The 22587-nt window shown below is 36.4% G+C and overlaps 1 protein-coding gene and 1 pseudogene across 1 annotated transcript; one reads left to right on the top strand and one right to left on the bottom strand.

Moving 5' to 3' along the window:
* Window positions 1-11287: 11287 nt before the first annotated feature.
* Window positions 11288-18206, top strand: LOC120113486 (annotated as a pseudogene).
* A 2168-nt stretch (window positions 18207-20374) lies between these two features.
* On the bottom strand, window positions 20375-21174 carry LOC120113532 (snakin-2-like). The gene is made up of 3 exons (XM_039134665.1): window positions 21019-21174; window positions 20872-20914; window positions 20375-20786 (listed from the first exon to the last, which is right to left on the bottom strand). Exons 1-3 carry the CDS (start codon window positions 21094-21096, stop codon window positions 20605-20607), a joined length of 303 nt encoding a protein of 100 aa, XP_038990596.1. The 5' UTR covers window positions 21097-21174; the 3' UTR covers window positions 20375-20604.
* Between the last annotated feature and the right edge of the window lie 1413 nt (window positions 21175-22587).

Here is a 22587-nt window from a genome sequence, read left to right as displayed (position 1 = left end):
GTTGATAATTTTCTTTTTATTGTGTGATTGATCAAAATATAAATAATGAGAGATGTAATTCATTTAGAGAAAGTCTCTTCTTCTGGAGAGTGTTATGGAATGACCTCAATTCTATATTTCAAATAGCTGGGAAGATCCCCTTGTCTTGTCAGTTATCTTGTGTTTGGTCTCTGCTGCCTTGGTCATTCTATTTTGTTCATATTAGGAGTGCATTACTACTTGATAGTTAACACTTTAGTTTTGACTTGTTCTTTCATAAGTTTGTATGTGCTTGTACACATGTATGTGTTTTGTATGTGAAATACTGATGGGATATTGTCATCTCTTCTGCTCAGGCAACATGAGACCCATTTTCTGTGGAAACTTTGAGTATGATGCACGCCGGTCTGATTTGGAACGTCTCTTCAGAAAATTTGGGAGAGTTGAAAGAGTAGATATGAAGTCCGGTGAGTATTGTTTCTCGTTATTGGCAATTGGTTCCATGTGATAATCGCGAGCATCATTTCCTGCTCCTTTTTTCTAAACTATTTTTCTCATGCTATTGGTGTTATTTAGCTGGATGCGTTGGTTATAAATGTGTCAGAACTCGAAAGTATTTTGACCTTAAAAGGTTGTTTTCTTATTAATTATATCACAGTTAAAATCTATTTCACATGGTTTTTAGTTTTAATGTGTAAACAAAACCAAGTTGTTTTTTTTGTGCTAAACTTGAATTTTGCAAGTATAATCTTGGTACTCTATTAAAAAACTAGCTTAATTTGAATGCTTAACAAAAGGATAACACACATTAATTGTAAATGCTTGTAAAAATTAGAACATAGAGCAATACGTATGCACGTGATGAGTGTTCAGAATAGTTAATATTTGCTCATTATTTCTTCGATTTTGTGGAGTTATTGCTGTTGATTTGGTTATGTTATGCCTATTTTCGTGCAGATCCTTACTTTCCTGAATTAGTGATAAAACGGGAGAATTCTGCATTTTTTTATTATTTGGTCAGGCTGGAGACATATGGGCACGATGCGGTCTGACGTGGTAATTTCTAGAAGGTCCAGTCAGCGGCGGTTTCTAGAAGACGTCATCCGCACTCCTTCTAGAAGATTGACGAGTAGAGTTGCATTAGGAGACTAGTTTAAGTTTGAATTTAAATTTAAAAACAATTATTTTTTGTATTATTTTATTATTTTCTTTGCTTATCCTTTAGGCTTTGAGAGGCTATAAATACCCACTTGGGGTAAGCCTAAACTCATCACTCAAATTACATTCTTATTTTCTCTCTAGTTTTATTAAAGTTTTCTCTTTTTACTTTTCAAGTTTTTTCCTTATTCTTTTATTTTTAAGCTTTGCTTTTAATATGCTAAGTGACTTTTGTCATGCTTAGCTAAACTTTTCATAAGCAGAGAGCTATCGCGATGATTCAATTCCAACGGGAGAATTGAAACGGTCTCTTAATATCTTCAGAATATCTCTCTCAATCTCTGCGCTTATTTTTCAAAATCAAAATAGTTTTCAAAATCAAAGATTGGCTTTGGCCAAGAGGTTGTTGCGATTAAATGTATAGGAGGAAGATTCGGCTTATAGAAAGCAATTCACTTCATGGGAACACATTTGGCGAGATAGCTTCGCCAAGAGGGAATTGAGATCGGAATTGACGGTTATTGAAGCAACAATCTGAGTCGGATGTCACGAACATAAACAGTAATTGATCTACAACAATTGATGTTGATAGAATTAATTCCCGAAGCCAGAATCAAAGATTGTCTTGGGTATTCAGTATACAAGATAGAGTCACGGGGATAGCCCTTGTAGACAAAGTAACCAACGTGAATCCCGAAGAGAAAATCTTATTCGATGATATAAGGAAATTGAGTCAAAGTGAAGCTTGAGGCTACTTTTACCGTATTCATTTACAACCTTTATTACCTTATTTTTACCTTAATTGCTTTTATTTACTTAATCGTTTTTCACCAACCCCCCCCCATTTTCTTTATTCACGCATGTCATAAATAATTCAGACAGAAATTTGGAATTTTCTAAGTCCCTGTGGAATCGACCCTTATTTCTCTATACTGCAAATTTCTTTATTTATTGATTAAGAAAAATGAATTTATTTTGACATCCGAAATGACAGTTGTCAAATTAGCACCGTTGCTGGGGACTTCGCCAAAGTTACTAATTTTTTTGTTTGCTTTTTATTTATGACCAGGTCTAATCCGGGAGCATTAGTGGAGTACGACCCGAAGATTGAAGCCAAAGCTAGAAGACTCCACGCACAGACACTTCGGGAAAGAAGGAGATAACAAAGAGAACCAGAAGAAGAATCAAATTCAGGTAATACAAATCCGATGGCCGAACTTATATTCGGGAGTTAGCTGCCTACTGAACAAGTGCCTTTGAGCATTGATTTTCCCCAAGGCGAAACTCCATACTAGTTGAAAACTGGCCTTATTCATCTCCTCTCTATATTACGCGGATTGCCAAACGAGGATCCACACAAGCATCTCAAGGAATTCCACATGGTCTGCTCCAGCATGACGCCACAGGGAGAACCGATGACCAAATAAAACTTAGAGCTTTTCCTTTTTCCTTAGCCGATTCTTCCAAAGATTGGTTATTTTATCTTCCCCCTAACTCTGTTACTACATGGGCTCAAATGACTCGTCTTTTGCTTGACAGGGTTTTCCCTGGGGCAAAAGTAAGTGAACTACGAAGGAGAATACTTGGAATCAAGCAGCTTGATAGAGAGTCACTTTACGACTACTGGGAGAATTTTAAGAAGTTATGTTCTAGTTGCCCACAACATGGGTTAACTGAACAAACACTCCTTCAATACTTTTATGAAGGATTATCTCCCCTGGAAATGAAGATGATCGATGCAGCCAGCGGTGGAGCCTTGGTGAATATGACTCCTACTGAGGCTAGGGACTTAATATCAACAATAGCTACAAATTCCCAACAATTTCGCACAAATAATGAACTTTCTCAAAGGGTTCATGAGATAAGTTCATCTTCCTTAGAAAATAAAATCGATAAGCTAACTGAAGTCGTAAACTCTCATGTTTTAGGAAAGATAGGGCAAAACCGAGTATGTGGAATATGTGCATTGTCTGATCATCCGATAGACGGTTGTCCACTGATTCAAGATGATGCAACAGCTCAAGTCAATGCAGTCGGGAATTTCCCGGGACCTCCCCAAAGAGCTTATAATCCCTACGGCAATACATACAACCCAGGATGGAGGGATCATCCGAATTTCAGCTATGCTCAGAACCCAATACCAAATCAAAGCTATCAATCGAGACCACCTCCACCACAACAACAGCCGCAGAAGACATCACTAGAATCAATTGTCGAGAGGTTAGCGCTTTCGCAGGAAAAGTTTCAGAATCATACCGAAGCCCACTTACAAGAGATAGACAAGCAGATGAGCCAACTGGTTCAAACCGTAAGTCGCATGGAATCACAAGGGAAGCTTCCGTCTCAAACTGAAGTAAACCCGAGGGAGAACGTCAGTTCCATCACTCTTCGGAGTGGTACAGTAGTGGCACCACCTATTCCATCAGACCAAGTAGTCCAAAAAGAAAGAAGACTGCTGACACAAGATCTTAGAAAGAGAATGATGAAGAACAAATGGACTATCCGACGCCATCTCCCTATGACGTGCCACCACCTTTTCCATCGAGGTTAGTCAAAAGGATAAAAAGCCGAGGAAAATGAAATAATAGACGTACTTCAGGAGGTGGAAGTTAACATACTTCAGAAGTTCGAGAAAGTGGATTTAGGTGCGAACGTCTCAGCAGTTTTCCAACGACCGCTTCCACCAAAGTATAAAGACTAAGGTATGTTTTCAATACCTTGTAAAATTGGTGAGATTAAAATCAAGCGAGCTTGTGCGATCTAGGTGCCTCTATCAATGTAATGCCTCTCCGTCTATAATTTAATTTTCACCAAGCCTTTGAAGGAGACGAGAGTTACACTTCAGCTAGCCGACAAATCAATTATTTATCCTGAAGGACTCATAGAAAATGTTCTAGTAGAGGTAGAAAACATAATTTTTCCTGCTGATTTTTATGTGATTGATATGGAAAATGATCGTAGCAACATTGGTTCTGAAATCCTCCTCAGTCGTGCATTTCTAAGCATGACAAATGTAAAAATTGACGTTCGAAGCGGTATTCTTACTATAGAATTCGACGGTGAGATCATAAAGTTTGATGTTTATAAAGCAATGAGATATCCGAATAACGTGCATAGTATTAATTTTGTTTGCATAATTAAACCTGTTGATGATGAATCTAACTTTGTTGATTATTTATGCAAGGAATCGGATAATAAAAAAGAATACATAAGGGAGTTGAAAAATATTTCATTTGTTGATTCGAATTTGATCTTAACTCCTTTAAACACTAAAGATTCACTTTCCCTTTTGCAGGTACTAAAAATTATGTCATGAGAATTTGGGAAAATCCTAAGAAATCTTTATGAGAATTTTCGAATTTCTCATAAAGAATTTCTTATTTGGAAAAAGCGAATGAAGTGGAAGTGTCTGTCATGAAACCTGTAGTCTGAATCAGGTCGTCGAGCTAACGACGTTAAACAAAAGCGCTTCATGGGAGGCAACCCATTGTTTTCAATTCCGTTATATTTTTATTTTTATCTTTACTTTTTGTTTCATTTTATTTTTATTCATTCAAGCATGTTTAATTTAATTTAATTTTTATTTATGCAGGAACTGAATAATTTTATTCAATCTTAAACGACAAAGAATTGCAGAAATTTTAGTCTAATGGTGCTAATTTCGGAACCCCATGAGCAGTGGTAAAAAAAGCAAAATAGTGGAACAAGGAAAGACCCGTGCGCACCGTTTCATTAAACGGTGCACGTTAGCACAACCCTTTGAAGGTCAGCGCATATTAGCAAAACCCATATGAAAAATGCGTTCCCTTTTTTGTTATCTTTCTGCCGCCCACCATTCCCCAATTCTCTCTTCTCTTTCAATTTCCTTTTACCATGAACCCCACCATCCCTATCTCTATCACCTTTTAATTTTTAAACTCCCCTTTATCCACACAAAAAACTAAAAACTCCATTTACTTCAAATTCAGACACCCCACGACAGAAACCAAACTTAAACCCATCAACTCGATAGCCATCCCCAAATAAATGTAAAATCATCGCCCCTTGTTCTCTTCACCTCCGACGGCATCATTGAACCCGTACGCCTTTGCTAACGAGTTTCCACACCACCTGCTCCTCTCTACTCCACGACGGTGTGCACATAAAACCGACATGATATCCGGGGAGTACTCTAATTTTTTCTCTTGCACTTTAATTTTTGTTTCGAGGCAAAACTCTTTAAGTGAGGGGGAGTATAGTGTAGGATTGAATTTCCCTTTGATTATCTTTATGTTTCGATGCTAGTATGTTGGTTGGATTTGTTGAAAATTTCATTGATTGTCTTCGTCTTGTTGAAATTTTTTGGAATGCTATTCTTGTTTGGGAACACATGATTATTTAAGTTAGGATGTTCTTGATAGCGAATAGCATGAATTGTGATAAGTTGGTGTTTTTGTGATATTCCATGACTTCGTTGGTTGAAATGTGATTAGCTCAATCCATGAAACAATTTGGTGAGATTTGAGCCTTAATGAGCATATCATTTTTGCTCTCATTTTGTTTGATTGGGTGTGTCGAATTTGGCATTGGTATTCTAGAACCTGCGTGTTAAATACTGTCGAGATTACACATGACCATAAAGCTTAAAGATGATTTGGGCACCTTAATATTAACCATTCTGTTTCCCCACTAAAAAGCCTACCTATGTATTTTCCCCTTAGCTAACCACTTTTGAGCCTATTCTCGTTTCTTTGTTTTTACCATATTCATAAACCCGAGCCTTTTTATTTTATCCCTCTTTTCTACCTTTTTCAGGGCAAGTGAATAATTTTATTGTTCTATTCTCCATTGAAAAAAATGTTAGAAAGAAGAAGAAAAAAATAACGGTTCAAAAAAAGGGTTGTTCGAAAGAAAAAGAGAGAGAGAAAAAAAGACATGAAAGAAAAAAAAATGCATTTCAACAAGAAATTTGTTGCTTAATATGTCGTCTTTTTATCTTGTTGTGCTTAATGTTTTGATGGAGTTGAGATTATTATTTGTTAGTTCCTTGCCTTGAATTTTTAGCCATATTTTTAGCCTTTTCCCCACCTTTACCTAAGCCATGTTACAACTAATAAAAGACCCCTTGATTTATGCATTTTGTTCTTATTAGTAGTGGAGATTTGATTACTTGAAGGCTTATGGTAATACCGTGTCAATTTTGACATTGAGAGTTTCTTTACCCCAAACACATCGAGTAATTTGAGTGAATCCCAGTAAGGTGTTGAGTTATAAGCATTGAGATTAATGAATGAATGAATATTAAAATTGCACTTGACTTGCTCCAATTGGTGATGTTCAATTGATTGATTTCTTGACTTAAATAGTTATTGTGGTCTCTACCTTGCTTCTTTGAATGTGAAACTTGACAAAAGAACATTTAATGAAGTTTTTGGCTGATTTGGTTAATCATACTTGAGGACAAGCATGAGATAAGTGAGGGGGAATTTGATGAGTGTTCATAATAGTTAATATTTGCTCATTATTTCTTCGATTTTGTGGAGTTATTGTTGTCGATTTGGTTGTGTTATGCCTATTTTCGTGCATGTCCTTACTTTCCAGAATTAGTGATAAAACGGGAGAATTCTGCATTTTTTTTATTATTTGGTCACGGCTGGAGACATGGGCACGACGCAGTCTGACGTGGCAGTTTCTAGAAGGTCTAGTCAGCGGCGGTTTCTAGAAGACTTCATCCGAACGCTTTCTGGAAGATTGACGAGTAGAGTTGCATTAGGAGACTAGTTTAAGTTTGAATTTAAATTTAAAAACAATAATCTTTTGTATTATTTTGTTATTTTCTTTGATTATCCTTTAGGATTTGAGAGGCTATAAATACCCACTTGGGGTAAGCCTAAACTCATCACTCAAATTACCTTTTCTCTCTAGTTTTATTAAAGTTTTCTCTTTTTACTTTTCAGGTTTTTTCCCTTTTTCTTTTTTTTAAGCTTTGTTTTTAATATGCTAAGTATGACTTTTGTCATGCTTAGCTAAACTTTTCATAAGCCGAGAGTTGTCGTGATGATTCAATTCCAACGGGAGAATTGAAACGATCCCTTAATATCTTCGGAATATCTCTCTCAATCTCTACGCTTATTTTTTAAAATCAAAACAGTTTTCAAAATCAAAGATTGACTTTGGCCAAGAGGTTGTTGCGATTAAATGTGTGGGAGGAAGATTTGGCTTATAGAAAGCAATTCAACTTCCTGGGAACACACTTGGTAAGATAACTTCACCAAGAGGGAATTGAGGTCGAAAATGAAGGTTATTGAAGCAACAATCCGAGTCGGACGCCATGAACATAAAAGGTAATTGATCTACGACAATTGATGTTGATAGAATCAATTCCCGAAGCCGGAATCAAAGATTGCCTTGGGTATTCGGTATACAAGATAGAGTCACGGGGATAGCCCTTGTAGACAAAGTAACCGACGTGAATCCCGAAGAGAAAATCTTATTCGATGATTTAAGGAAATTGAGTCAAAGCGAAGCTTGAGGCTACTTTTACCGTATTCATTTACAACCTTTATTACCTTATTTTTACCTTAATTGCTTTTATTACCCCCCCATTTTCTATATTCACGCCTGACATAAATAATTCAGACATAAATTCAAATTTTTTAAGTCCCTGTGGAATCGACCCTTATTTCTCTATACTACGAATTTCCTTTATTTATTGATTGAGAAAAAAGAATTTATTTTGACATCCGAAACGACAGTTATCAGCACATTTCGCGGTGAGATAAAGTTATTGTTGTAATGAAATAAAGTATTCTACTTCCAGAGCATTAAGGTGTTGGCCCCTATCATGATGGCTGCACAACAGTATGATCTCATAGTACACGACTCAGCAGCATCAATCATCCTTCGTTGAGTTTTACTGGGGGTCCAAGATGTTTAAGGAAAACTATTTTAAAAAAAATAAGCCCCCATACTCAACATTTTCTTTGGTGCATGATTTTCTTGGGATCTAATGGAGGAGCTCCTCAGAGTACTATTTCATGCATGTGACGAGCTTCCTCTTCTTTCTTTCAAGAAGAGTCACTATAATCCGCAATGTCATGGATCATCCATCATTTTCTCAGGGCATTTTTTCATTTCATTCCTCATGACTTTTTCCCAGCCCTCAAATTCAGACATGTTTTAAGGTGGAAACATTAATGACCTCATGGCAGAGGCTGCAGAAAATATGGAGAAGGCACACTAATTCCTTGACCTACCTGAGATCCATTTTTTGGATTCTTGTTCCTTGATATCACTTAGATCATCACACAAGGTCTATTACTAATTTCACTGGTCTTAGTTTATAGATTGTTGGGAGCTGAGTCCTAGGGCATCATTTTAGGTGGTTTGTTTCTTACTGGAGAGTAAATGCCAACTGAGATCTCAAATACCTCACTCATGTATTTATGCATTTTGGAGAGCTTAAACAACATCATTATTTGTCTGTAGTCTAATAGTATATGCTTAAACTTAATTTCTTCTGTACTTTCCAATTTGACAGGATGACTTCAAACCTGTTATCCGTGAACTATTAGCAACTCATCCAGGGTTGGATCATGATCCATACACGTCAATCATTCTAAAGAAGATGTTAGAGAGCTGATTTTTAGAGAGGTACTCCACATTTGTTGCTTTGGTATTATCTGGTTTCTATTTATCATATAGCTTAACTAATTTGTGGTCTAATAGATATTAGAGTATCATCCCCAGATGCTGCAGGAGTACCTCCGCGGTGGAAATTAGACCAACTTCATGTACCTTTCAAGCTCCTAACTTTTGTTGTTTAATATCCTTTAAAAAAATCATCTTGTTTCTTAATATGATGTCGAAGATTGTCCTTATAAAGTTTAGATACAGCTTAGTAAAGTAATACTTTTTGAGTGGTTTTGTAGATCGAATCCTCATTTCAAGTTATGTAGTGCTTAAGCGAAATATAGGGGGTGGGGGTCTGGAAATTCTAAATTCCAGTTTATAACATTTGTTTCTAGCATTACAAATAACGGTATTCTTTTTCTTTTTTCAATTAAATAGTGGCGTTGAGCGATTCAAACGACAATTTGTACATTTGGAGGAACATTATGGTAAAGGTCAAAGAAGTACTCCACTTCTAAGACATCATGCTTCTTTGCCTAGGTATGCTTCATAAAATTTTAGGAATCATGTTAGCTCCATAATTTCTCCCCCAAACTTAGTCTGTCTAGTTCATGTGTCATATTTCAATTTGCCTGAATATCGTCTTTACAGAGAGCGAGTTCCTACTCCCAAGGATGAGAATGATCAAGTTGATGGTGAGAATAACGTTGCTTCAATGACACAATGTGGTTTAGAAAGCACTAGTGCTTCAATGACACAATATGGTTCTGAAATACAAGTTGCAAAAGCATTGGAAGCTTGGATATGGTATCTGGCTACTGTTTGATCATTACCACACTCCATTGGATCAGATATGTAGAAGGTATGAATTGAAACTTGGGAGAATTGTATTGCACTTAGTAGTTTTCTAACTTATCAAAGTTCTGTAGAATCTTAACTAGTTAACAGACTTAATAGTATGCAATGAATCTTCCAAGTTGTGTTCTTTTTGCTAGGTAGACAAGGTGTGAATTTGTCTGTTGTCGGCTTCACACCACATAAGATGTACAAGTATGGAGCAAATGGTGAAACTGATGATATGCTGGAATACCATGCTACTTTTGATTTTTCACAAGACTCCCCTTTAGTAGAACTTCATGATGATTTATTGTGTACACGCCCTGATGACGAGGGCATATTAGTAGAACTTTATTATGCCGTGATATTTTGTATCGACATATGATTACAATATTTTTGATAACTTAATGTGATTATATTGTATGCAAATGGATTGCTTATATATAATATGATATATATATTTAGTATTATGAGACATTAAAGGTGATTTGGTTTGATTATTTGTCAATCTACAATATATATATATGTATATAAATATATATAATTTACGAAATACAATCACGACACAAGAATGTGTGTCATCTTTTTTAATGGTGTGTACTTCAATGACACGCAATGTAAGTCATACATACGTGTCATAAATTTATGACACACAAATGTGTGTCATCTTCATTTATGACGGGGTCTTCAATGACGCGCAATGCGCGTCATAAATGTGCGTCATAAATGCGTGTCATAAATGTGCGTCATAAATGCGTGTCATAGATTTATGACACACAATTGCACGTCATCAAAAATTCATGTCGGTGGCTTTAACGACAGTCATTTGTGTGTCATCCGCACCCATAGATGACGCGCATTACGCGTCATTAAAGGGGTTTTTTTCTAGTAGTGAGTAGTTCCATGGACGGAACCATGATTTTAGTTTAGGGATAAAGTATAATTAACAATAGAAAGAGGAGGGGCAAAATCAAAAGTTAAAGGTCTAAAATGGTAATTATTCTTATTTTTTAATGCTAAAAAAAGATTTGGGGGCAGTGACCCCGAGAAAAATCAGTTGACATTTAAAAGATGCTTCTGATTTTCTTGCATTAATGGATTTGAGGAATTGTCAAGACAGCCATTACCAATCAAATTCAACGCACAAGAGTAATTAATATATTGGACAAATATAAAAACATCCTGAAAACTGGATGTTCCTGTACCCAACAACAACAAATTAAGCATAGATGCTGTCCCGTGCCAACGTCCAAAACTCCATCTTTCCCCTATATCCTCGAAAATTCATAAAAAAATGCTACTATATTACTGATTTAATATATTAAAGAATCTAAAGAGAGATCTAATAACAAAATAAATATTATTCTGAATTTGAACAACTTTTATTTAAGTACTAAAAGAATCATTATGTATTCATGTATAGACCGGATTCCAGTCTAAGTTTTTGTGGAACCTCAATACCACAATGGGATATCAAATGATGTTAGACAAATCCATGGGAAAGGTAAAGAAACCGTTAGGTTGTTAGGTACTTAACACACAGGAGAAATCGTTTATTATAATATTACTCATAAATCTTATAATCCAAACTGTTGAAGCTTTCCCATCACTGAGTTAACGGACCCAATGCTTTCTTCTTCGTTCTCAACCTCACAATAAATTTATATAAAAGCAAAGGAAAAATAACGTTTTTTATACTCTTTTCCCTTTCTGTTTTTTGAGCAATGTCGGTCATTGCGATGGCAACTGCAACTTCGTCAGCCGTTGGATCGATCCGCAGCAGGCGATCCACGAGTGGGGTGACTCTGTTCAAGATGGTTGTCCGATCTAGCTCCATTTCAGTGGCTGTGGCTTCCATATTGACCAAGCTACAGCAAGACTGCGCCACTCCTTTGCCGGTTCTTCGCAGCGTGGCAGACTCCATGTCCGCTGATATCCGTGCTGGCCTCGCCGTTGATGGCGGCAGCGATCTAAAGATGATTCTCAGCTACGTTGATAGCTGGCCTGCCGGGTACATTCATTCAAGGATCAGCTTTATTTTTAGCTTGGTGTTTCTATTTAAGCTTTAAAAATGGAGATTTGTGTTGTTGAGGGACGAGAAAGGATTGTTTTACGCGTTGGATCTCGGGGGAACCAACTTTCGGGTGTTGAAGGTTCAGTTAAGTGGGAAAGATGAACGCGTGATCTCCACTGAATCGGAGCAACTTTCCATCCCTCAAGAACTCATGTCTGCTACCTCTGAGGTCTGCTCCTTTTTTTTCCTTTGTGAACATTAATTAAATCTCTTGTGGTATATGTATATGTTCTGATGTTGTAGGAGCTGTTTGATTTTATTGCTTCTGTTCTGGCAAATTTTGCTCAAAAAGGTGGAATCTCTAACTTACCCCGTGGAAGAAAAGGCGAAATTGGGTTCACTTTTTCTTTCCCAGTGAAGCAGACATCCATTGATTCTGGAATACTGATCAAGTGGACCAAAGGTTTTTCAGTCTCAGGAACGGTTTGTATTGCCATTTTAGGTTTTTGGGGCTTTAAGATCATACCTATAAACTATAACTTTACTTGAAGATCATTCAACAAAAGAATCAATCACCCAAACATGCATCAACACTGTTATTAATAGTGCGGTTGATATTAACTTATCGGTTGAATCTTGGATAAAAATAGTATATTCTGACATTCGTTGCTGTGTTTAAAATCGATATGCAGGCTGGAAAAGATGTGGTTGCTTGCCTAAATGAAGCTATGGATAGGAAAGGGATAGATATGAGAGTGTCTGCCTTGGTATGTTCTTCAGCTCTTGTTCTGTTATTGTCATTGAAAGTTCTTTGAATATCATCAATATAGAAACCATTCTAATTAATTTAGGCTTTAGTAGGTGAATGATACGGTGGCAACTTTGGCAGGAGCTAGATATTGGGATGATGATGTTATGGTTGCTGTCATTTTGGGTACGGGGACAAATGCTTGCTATGTAGAACGGATGGATGCTATTCCTAAATTGCAAGGCGACTTTTCCCCCTCTGGAAAAACAGTGAGTGATAATCGTCTTTCGTATGTTCTTATTCAATAATCATAATTGCAATCATGTCTTATGGATATTTCCATCATTTACAGATTGTTTACCTTGAGTGGGGAGCATTCAGAAAAGGCCTTCCATTAATGGTGTTCGATAGTGGTATGGATGCTGCTAGTATCAATCCTGGAGAGCAGGCAAACTCAAAATTTTAATTTATCTATGTTAACTCCTAGAAGTCTAGTACAGACTTTCTGATGTGCAAATATTTGTTTATACGTTGTAGATATTTGAAAAGACAATCTCTGGAATGTACCTTGGTGAAATTGCACGAAGAGCTCTGCTGTATATGGCTGAAGAAGGTTCTCTGTGTGGGAAATCCGTGCTGGAAAAACTGTCCATGCCTTTTGTTCTCAGGTAATTCTTCTTTAAAGTGTTAAGCCTAGAATTTGGAAGTCCATTTCAGTTTCATGCTGTGGAATTTACTTGAGTAAGATTGTAATTCGGGGGAGCAAATAAAATTGCTTGACAAGTCTCTGTGCCTCTCAGTCCCTTGTTCTCTTAATTGAAAAGTGGATTCATTTGTTTTTAACTTTCTGCAGAATCCACACTTAATTAACATACTTTTGCTGAGTTATTTCTGAATTGTTTTAGAACCCCAGATTTATATGCAATGCAACAGGATACCACGAATGATCTGCAGACCGTTGGATCAGTCCTATATGATGTAGCTGGGGTAAAATTTTTCATCATTACTCAACTCGTATGAACTTCAGCTTCTATGTTCTTGAAAACAGATTTCGAGTATTTCAATCTTATCCAATGTTACACTTAGATCAAGTCTGTTGAGTGTTGAATCTGTTGCTGACGTGTGTAGGTAGTTATGCAGTTAGGAAGTTGTTAGCATAGTTGTTATGAGCAGTTGATAGAAGCTTTAGTTAGCTTGTTGTGTAATTCTTGTATAAAAATAGTGATATGGATCAATAAAGAAAACAACTCTCATTGTACTTTCTGATATAGTGCTTACTATTCTTAGGGGTTGTTTGTTTACTTCAGAATGATTAAGCGCTGAATGATTCAAATATTGAATGATTCAGAGGCGCTGAATGAATTAGCTCTGAATGTGACATGCTGTTTGATAATGGCTCTGAATCATTCAGAATGTACTTCTATGCTGAATCAGTCAACACTGTTTTGCTGAATCAGTCAACACTGTTTTGCTGAATCAGTCAGCACTGAATCATTCAGAGGTGCGAAACAAACGCGCTGAATGGTTCCATTAAGAGGCAAACAAACGTGCTGAATGATTCCATTAAGAGGCAAACAAACAACCCCTTACTCTAGTTTCTAACATGGTATCAATCGCTAGTGATCCTGGTATGATGCTTCTGCTTGTGTAGTTTTCTTCTTGTGATTTTTTGATCGTCATGTTTTTTGATGTTCACTAACAAGAAGATCAATGTGGTATTGGATGAAACGAATTTCTTGTTGTGGAAACAACAAGTTTTACTCACGGTTCGCAGTCATCGACTGGAGCGTCTTCTTAGAGGTGGTATACAGTCTCCACCTGAAATGGTTGTCGATGAAAACGACAGTCTTGTTCCCAATGAGGCGTATGATGATTTGTAGCCCATGATAGTGCATTGGCGTCGTGGTTGCTTTCTACTATTAGTCCACATCTTCTGTCTCAATTTGTTAGTGCTGAGACAACATCTTTTATCTGGAGTACGGTGTTGTAGTACTTTGCCACTTGATCCTCAACTTCAGTAATGAGCTTGCATTGTAAACTTCTATCTCTCAATAAGGGAGAAGACATTATGCGTGTGTATATTGCCAAGGTTAAAGAAATCTATGATGTCTTGGCTTCATGTGGGAGTCCAATTCCTCTAGTAGGGCATATTGCTAGTATTTTGAAGGGCTTGTCGCGTGAGTATCATCCTTTTATGGCTGTTATTACATCAAGTGGTGATATGTTACCTTTGGATAAGGTATGTACTATGCTTGTAGATGCAAAGACGCAGCTTGCTGTGTTTGCTGCTCAAGAAGAAACTGTGGTGGCTGCAACTCATCTTACTCATGGATCTGGTCCAGGTAAGCTGGTTGTGGGTGATGGTGTTTCATTAGCTATTGACCTGGTTGGTGATATGACCCTGAAATCTACTTCTAGAATGTTGTTAATTAGTGATTTGCTTCATTTGACTGGTATAACTCAGAATTTACTCTTTGTATCCAAGTTTGCTAGGGACAACAACGTGATTTTTGAGTTTCATGCTCAAGGTTGTTGTGTTCGTGATGTTCTTACTCGAGAGATGCTTCTTCAAGGACGTATGGAATGAGGACTTTATGTGTTTCCTAATAATAGTACTTCAAGAGTTTGTAAAAACGCCTGTGTAAATTCTGTTGTGGCTGATGATGTTTACAATCTTTGGCGTAGAATGTTAGGGCATGCAGTGTATAATATTGTTGCTAGTGTATGTCAAACTCTTGATGTACGTGTTCCCAAATATATGAATAAAATTTGTGAGGCTTGTTGCATTGGCAAGAGTCATAAGATGCCTTTCTTTCACTCCAATACTGTGTATACTAAACCCTTTCAACTTGTTTATACTGATATATGGGAGTCATCTCACGTTGCTTCTAATGGATATTACTATTATTTGTCGTTTGTTGATGTCTATTCGAGGCATACTTGGGTTTATTTTTTGAAAGCCAATCGCATGCATGAATATGTTCAAGTTGTTTCAACAAATGGTTTCTACTCAGTTTGGGTTGTCTGTGAAGGCTGTGCAAAGTGATTATGGTGGGGAGTATCGCAACCTCTCGTCTGTTTTGTTGAAAGATGGGATCATTCATCGTGTTGCTTTCCCTCACACATCCGAGCAGAATGTTGTGGCAGAACGGAAGCATCGACATGTCATTGAACTTGCTTTGGTGTTGTTAGCTCAGGCTGCTATGTCTTTACGTTATTGGTATTATGCAGTTGTTACTGCAATATTTCTCATTAGTAGGCTTCCTACTAAGGTCTTGAATGGGTTGTCACCACACGAGAAGTTGTGGGGGAAGAAACCAGAATATGAGTTCATGAAGGTCTTTGGGTGCACGTGTTTTCCTCACTTAAGAGTGTTTCAACAACACCAACTTGACTTTTGATCTCAATCATGTACTTTTTTAGGTTATAGCCCTCAGAACAAAGGTTATATGTGTTTAGCAGCCAGTGACAAGATATATGTTTCTAGACATGTAATTTTTTATGACTTTGTTTTTCCATTTGCAGGGACTGGTAGTTCAAGTAATGCTTATGTATCTTGTAAACAGAAGTCCACAACACTTGAACTTATGACTGATATGCGTTAGTTTCGAACCGGTGGGACTTGTGTAGTACAAGAGTCTCGTTTTTCTGGTGAAATGAGTCAGGCTACTTTGGATGTGGGTGTTACTCCTCTGGGAGAAGCAGTTCAGCAAGAGGTAGCTGGTGCAAATACATATAGTGTTGCTGAAGATTCTGGTCAGATGGGTCAGCCTACTGTAGATACGAATGATACTTCTCTGGGAGCAGGAGTTCAACAAGAGGTAGGTGGTGCAACCTCAGTCAGTGCCGCTGAGGATAATGAGTTAGTGGATCGAGTGGAGTCTGTGGCAGCTTCTGTTCCCCTTGACAACGTTGCTCATTCATTACAAATAACTGCTACAAGGGTTGGTAATGGTGAAGGTTCACTGGATGGTGGTGGTATTTCTTTGAATCGTCATTTGATGTATTCGATGCTGACAATAAGTAAATGTTATATATTTCAGCCTAAGTTGTATTTGGCTAGCTATGATGATGTGGAACCTGTAAATGTGTATGAGGCACTTCAGTCTTCTCATTGGAGAGTTGTAGTTCATGCTGAATTTGAAGCTTTGCGAAAAAAATGGTACATGGACCCTTGTGAAGCTCCCTGAAGGACGGTCAGTGGTTGGGTGTAAATGATTTTTCAAGTTAAAAAAGAAATCTGATGGTTCTATTAGCAGATACAAAGCTAGGTTAGTAGCTAAAGGATTCTCACAAGTGCTAGGACATGACTTTGGTGAGACTTTTAGCCCAGTTGTTAAGTTTGCAACTCTAAATGTTGTCCTGTCATTGGTTGTAACGAATGGCTGGCAACTGCGTCAGGTGGACGTGAATAATGCATTTCTGCATGGTGATCTGCATGAGGAGGATTTCATGCAACAGCCGCTCGGATTCGAACAAGTGGTTGTTGATGGTAGTCCTTTGGTGTGTAAATTGTAGAAGGCGTTGTACGGTCTACGTCAAGCTCCTCGAAACTGGCATGGCAAGCTTAAGAGTTTCCTAGTTCGAATTGGTTTTAAAGAATCTTCAGCAGATACATCGTTGTTTGTTCGTTGGGCAGACAGTCGACCAGACATTGCATTTAGCGTTAATAAGGTTGCGCAATATATGCATTCTCCAAGGCAAGGACATCTTGTTGCTGTTAAAAGAATCTTGAGGTATTTGATAGGAACACTTAATCATGGTTTGGAACCTGCAGTGGCAGATTTTAATGTTGTAGCATTTGCCGATGCTGATTGTGCTGCAAACACTGATGATCGCAAGTCCATTTCTGGTTATTGTTTGTTTGTAGGTGATAATCTAGTCATGTGGAATTCTAGGAAGTAAAAGTCAATCTCCATATCCACAATGGAGGCTGAGTACAAGAGTGTTGCTGACGTTACTTTTGAAACAACGTGGGTGAGTGCTCTTCTGACTGATTTGGGTGTTGTAAGGCGGAAGATACCAATTGTTAGGTGTGATAACAGCAGTGATGTTGCCATGACAATCAATCCTGTCTATCATGCAAAAAGTAAACATGGAGAGCTTGATGTTCATTTCGTTAGTGAGAAGGTTGCATTGAAACAAGTGGTGGTGAATTATGTGCCCGGTAGTCATCAAGTTGTTGATGGCTTTACAAAGCCCCTGGTTGTAGCTCAGTTTGGAGTGTTTAAAACTATAGTTAATGTTCAGTCTTTTTTTGGGGAGGAAGAAAAAGTAGAGAGAATGTTGAGTGTTGAATATGTTGCTGATGTTAGTCTTTTTTTGGGGAGGAAGAAAAGGTAGAGAGAATGTTGAGTGTTTAATATGTTTCTGACGTGTGTAGGTATTTATGCAGTTAGGAAGTTGTTAGCATAGCTGTTATGAGCAGTTGATAGAAGCTTTAGTTAGCTTGCTGTGTAATTCTTGTATAAAAACAGTGCTATGGATCAATAAAGAAAACACCTCTCATTGTACTTTCTGATATAGTGCTTTACTATTCTTACTCTAGTTTGTAACAGAGTCCAACCTAAATTCAAGGAAGATTGTCCTAGAGGTTTGCGACACCATTGTGAAGCGAGCTTTAGCTGGTGCTGGAATAGTGGGGATTCTTCAAAAGATAGAGGATACAAAAGGTGCCATCTTCGGGAGACGAACAGTGGTGGCAATGGATGGAGGCTTGTATGAGCGGTACTCCCAGTATAGAAGATACTTAAAAGAGGCTGTAGCAGAGCTTCTTGACCTGAAACATCTCGGAAAATTGTGATAGAGCATTCCAAGGATGGATCTGGGATTGAGGCTGCTCTCTTGGGGAATCATTAAGCAGGTACACCTCATAGTCATAGATTCGGGAAGGAAAATTATTGCTTGGTATTTGATCTCTTTATCCAATTGTATTTTGGTACAAGTGTAAAACTGTCTGTAATTTAGATTTTAACTCCGGATTGCAATGTTATGTACTCTGTAGTGTATAAGTAGATCCAATAATTGTGAAATCAACGACTTGCTTCTATTTGTATAAGCATTCACCCTTCTAGTTATTTTACAGTTTTTAGCCAAGTTGTAGTATTAAAAAAGCAGAATCATTATGAATATATAACATCTTTATCCCATACATAGAATCAGTATGCAATTGCTGAATTTTGATTGATTTTATGCATGTACTTTTTATTGCAGTTTCGTACACACAAGGTAATCTACAGGCGGTATGCTGAATTGTTCTTCTCCTTGTGTGTTATAAATGAGTTGGCATACTTGGAAAGTATCCATTTATTTGTGGAGATATTGGATCATTAATTTTTCAGTAACGTTTGCGAGCTCGACTTGGTCTTTAATTTTTCACAGTTATGATAGTTATTGTTAACCTGGCGGATTGAAATTTACCACCCGATTCTTATGAAGCTGCCACTTTCAAAAACTTTATATTTGTTGATAAAAGTTTGTGCACTCAAACCTTTTCAAATTGCTTTTTGCAGTTACCTGGTTTGTACATGTGAAAGCTAGTTCTGGCTCCTTGCCTGCACTGATGCGTTACCTGGTTTGTTGATGTTGGCTTTTCTGATTACTGATACAAATTTGAGTTTATATCCCATGCGTCATGATTCTGTAATGCGATTTACCATTTCGCTGGAAATTCTCCCAGGTCTATCTGATACTCGAATTCATATTGTTGCTGGAGAGATTCAAGAGACCAGCAAAAAGGTTTGTATTTTTCTACCTTTAGGGGTCGTTTGGACGGGGGAATGGAATCTACATTCCTCCGTTTGGTTTGGTCGGGAATGTCATTCCCGGTAATGTTTTATTATCAATAGTGATTTTTTGGGGTATATTACCGGGAATGTCATTTCCTCCATTCCTTAGGTATTGTAACATTACCGACGTTTTGGATAAAATGCCCTTAAATTTTTATTTTATTTTCAAAAATATCATTCTTCTGTCATTGAATAATAAAAATTCTACGAAGGTTAAATTACAAATTTATCCTTAAATTATTTTAGATTTACAAAAAAAATCTATAATTAAAATTGTATATGAAGTTCATGGGTTAAAATAAAATTTTAACATTTCATTAAACCTTTTTTATATTTCTAATTTTGTAAAAAATATATATATAAATATTATGAATTTAATTTTTTAAAGAAAATATATAAATATTTTACAACTTGTAATATTATACAAATATATATATAATAAAGACAATTTGGTCAAATATACATTCCAATAATCTTTTATTCATTTAACCAAACACGGTAATCTTACATTCCTGCTAAACCAACCAAACACAAAATACAATCTAATTTCGTGGTAATCTTTTATTCCCACTGGTAATCTTACATTCCGTAAACTAAACTCACCCTTAAATCTTTAATTACTATTCATGCTGATGGTTCTATGGGTGATATTTATTAGAAATACAGCTCTTTCTATGGCTGATACAAAACAAACACCATTAATGCTCTGGTCAAAGTAAAAAAAAGAACACCAACTCAGTTATTATTGAAATTCTTCCATTTCTAGATTGATAAGGTAAAAATAAAGTCACCAAAAATTTATATAATGAATTTTCATCATCATATCAATCATGACTATTATCAATTGAAATTGTTTCTTTTATTTTTTCATGTCAACAATCTACTTGTATGGTAACTTTCAAAAAAAATATTTTTAAATTGAAGAAAAATATGGAAAAAATTACTGATAAAAAATAATAAAATAAATATTTTTTTATTAATAAAATCGTATTGATGTGACAATTTTCGTGGAGCCACACAGTGGGGGCAGAGGATTTAAGCATATCTTTAAAGGAATTAAGCATATATAATTATGTTCTAGGCTTTTACAACTCATCCTTTAATTCCGATTAAAGGAATTAGGCATGTAATCATTCATTTTTTTAAGGTGTATTTCAGGCTCTCTTCCCAAGGTTGATCATTTGCCCTAGAAACATACGTACATGCATTAAAATTTAAACTACAATTCACGTAAACGGAAGCAAATAGAATTACAAACTTCATTATTATTAATTAAAATATAATATATTCAAACTATAAAAATAACAAGTAATTAAACATATAATGTTGCCGAAAAGAAAAGGGAAAAGAAATGAGTTCTGCTTTACGTACGACACATTATTTTATTTATTCTTACACCATGCAATTCGTTTACTTCACCACAGAGCTCTTAGAAGAAGATTCGTTCCAATCCAAGTTGATTAAAAACTCTAAGGGCACTTGCGTCTGCCACCGTGGGTGGTCAAGCTAGCATAGCAAGGGCACATTTCTTGGTTACCGGCAGTACCCGGAGGAACACAGTTGCAGCGGGAGCAACATGTCCCGCACGCCCTCTTGCATAGGTGCGGCCTCGACGATAACCGGCACCTCGCCGCACAAGCCCCACCGCAGTCTGAAAAAACCAAACGCAAATCGATATGTCAATAAAGGGTCTCAGCCTAGTTTTCCGGATACTATCGAGGATCGATCCTATTTACCGATTTTCATTGGGGCGGTGGTTCCCTTACTGGCACTTGTCACCTGTATTTCACATCAACGTGTAGCTTAAATTAAGGTTACTGCTCGCAAACAATTGTTCAAACAAAGAAAGGAAACAAAAGAAAAAAGAAGTGATCAAGGTTTACCAGTTGATCAGCATAAACAAGTTGGATAAGGAGAAGAGATACGAAAAGTGAGGCAATCAAAGCCTTAGAGATAGCCATGACTGAAACAAGAAATAGAGAGTCGTGTTTGGTTTCTCGTGTTTTGTGTGGAAAACGAGACAAGTATACTTCGTATTTATAGCCCAAACATTGCCGGTGGAGAGAACAAAGGAGTAATACTAGTAGTAAACTAGTACCCGAGAGGGGTTAGGCGTGAAACATACGAGAAAATGAGAAAATATGGCTTGCCGGGGAATATCTGGTGGAGAAAAAGCCCCACTGGAACCATCTCGAGAAATAAAGTAGAGAAAATTTTACCTACCATCTAATGATGGATCCAATACTTATTCAAAAATTTTTGAATAAACATACGATAAAAATATAAAATTTTATACATAAAATTTTAAGATGGACAATTCTAATAAAATAAATAATTAATCGAAAAAAATCTATATTTTATTATAGATATGTACCCATCCTAGATTTGATGTAGATCTGTCATTGAATTGATCTAGAGTTGTTCTCCTAAAAATTAGACATTTCTTTAATAATTTCTATTAATAATCTATTTTTTATTATTCTAAAATTTTATAAATTTATATATTACTAAATTTTTATATTTTTTCAATATAAAATTTTACATACGTTCTTATTATTACAATAGAACCTCTATAAATTAATATTCAATAAATTAATAATTTCTCTAGGTTCTTACTTGGACCCTAGGTCTACATTAATAATTTTGATAATTTTTTTTGATAGAACATTTTGATAAATTTATAAAAATAATTTTTTAGATGACCCTTATATAAATTTATGGTTCCTTCAATATTATAAATTAATAATTCTATAAAATTATAAATGTAACTAGGGCAACTTAATAAAATATAATTCTATTGTTGTTTGTTTCTTCTAAAAATTTAAATCTATATATATTTTTATCTCTAACTTTTTTTTTAAAAATACGAACATCATTCTATTAATAAGGTTAGGAGGTGTGTGTTGCATGCCATGCCATGTTGGCATAAGTTGTTAAATGGAAGTTAGGAAGTTGTTCGTTTGTTAAGATTAGTTAGCTTGTTAAGAGCAGTTATGAGCTGCTGAAATGTGTATAAAACAACCTCATTGCTTTGTAATCAATTCAAGGATTCCTTTCTTAATTCTTTCATAATTCTTCACCCTCCTTCCAACATGGTATCAATCGCCATTGATCTTGGGGCTCTATGATTGATTTTCGCTGCGTAAGTAACTCTTGATGGAGTTTACAACGAACTCGAAGGAATTTACTCACAAGAAAGTAAATGTGGTGCTCGACGAGTTGAATTTCCTCCTGTGGAAGCAACAGATTTTGCTTACCATTAGAAGTCATCGCTTGGAGCGGCTACTTACTGGTGCGGCAGTGACTCCACCATAAACTGTGGTTGATGACGATGGCACGATTCCTGTCAAAGATGAGTATGAAGAATTTGTGGCTGAAGATAGTGCCCTTGCATCGTGGTCACTGTCCACGATCAGTCCTCACCTTCTTCCCCAATTCGTTGGTGCTGAAAC

This window comes from Hibiscus syriacus, unplaced genomic scaffold (genome assembly GCF_006381635.1).
Source record: "Hibiscus syriacus cultivar Baekdansim isolate YM2019G1 unplaced genomic scaffold, ASM638163v2 tig00110209_pilon, whole genome shotgun sequence".
Taxonomy (NCBI): Eukaryota; Viridiplantae; Streptophyta; class Magnoliopsida; order Malvales; family Malvaceae; genus Hibiscus; species Hibiscus syriacus.
Note: the sequence above shows the minus strand (reverse complement) of the source record. Positions and strands in the feature narration are given on the sequence as shown.

Coding starts and splice junctions, on each gene's coding strand:
- LOC120113532 (XM_039134665.1), bottom strand. CDS start 21,096: ATGGCTATCTCTAAGGCTTTGATTGCCTCACTTTTCGTATCTCTTCTC. Junction 20,915..21,018: donor TTGTTTATGCTGATCAACTG/GTAAACCTTGAT, acceptor TGTGAAATACAG/GTGACAAGTGCCAGTAAGGG. Junction 20,787..20,871: donor CACCGCCCCAATGAAAATCG/GTAAATAGGATC, acceptor TGGTTTTTTCAG/ACTGCGGTGGGGCTTGTGCG.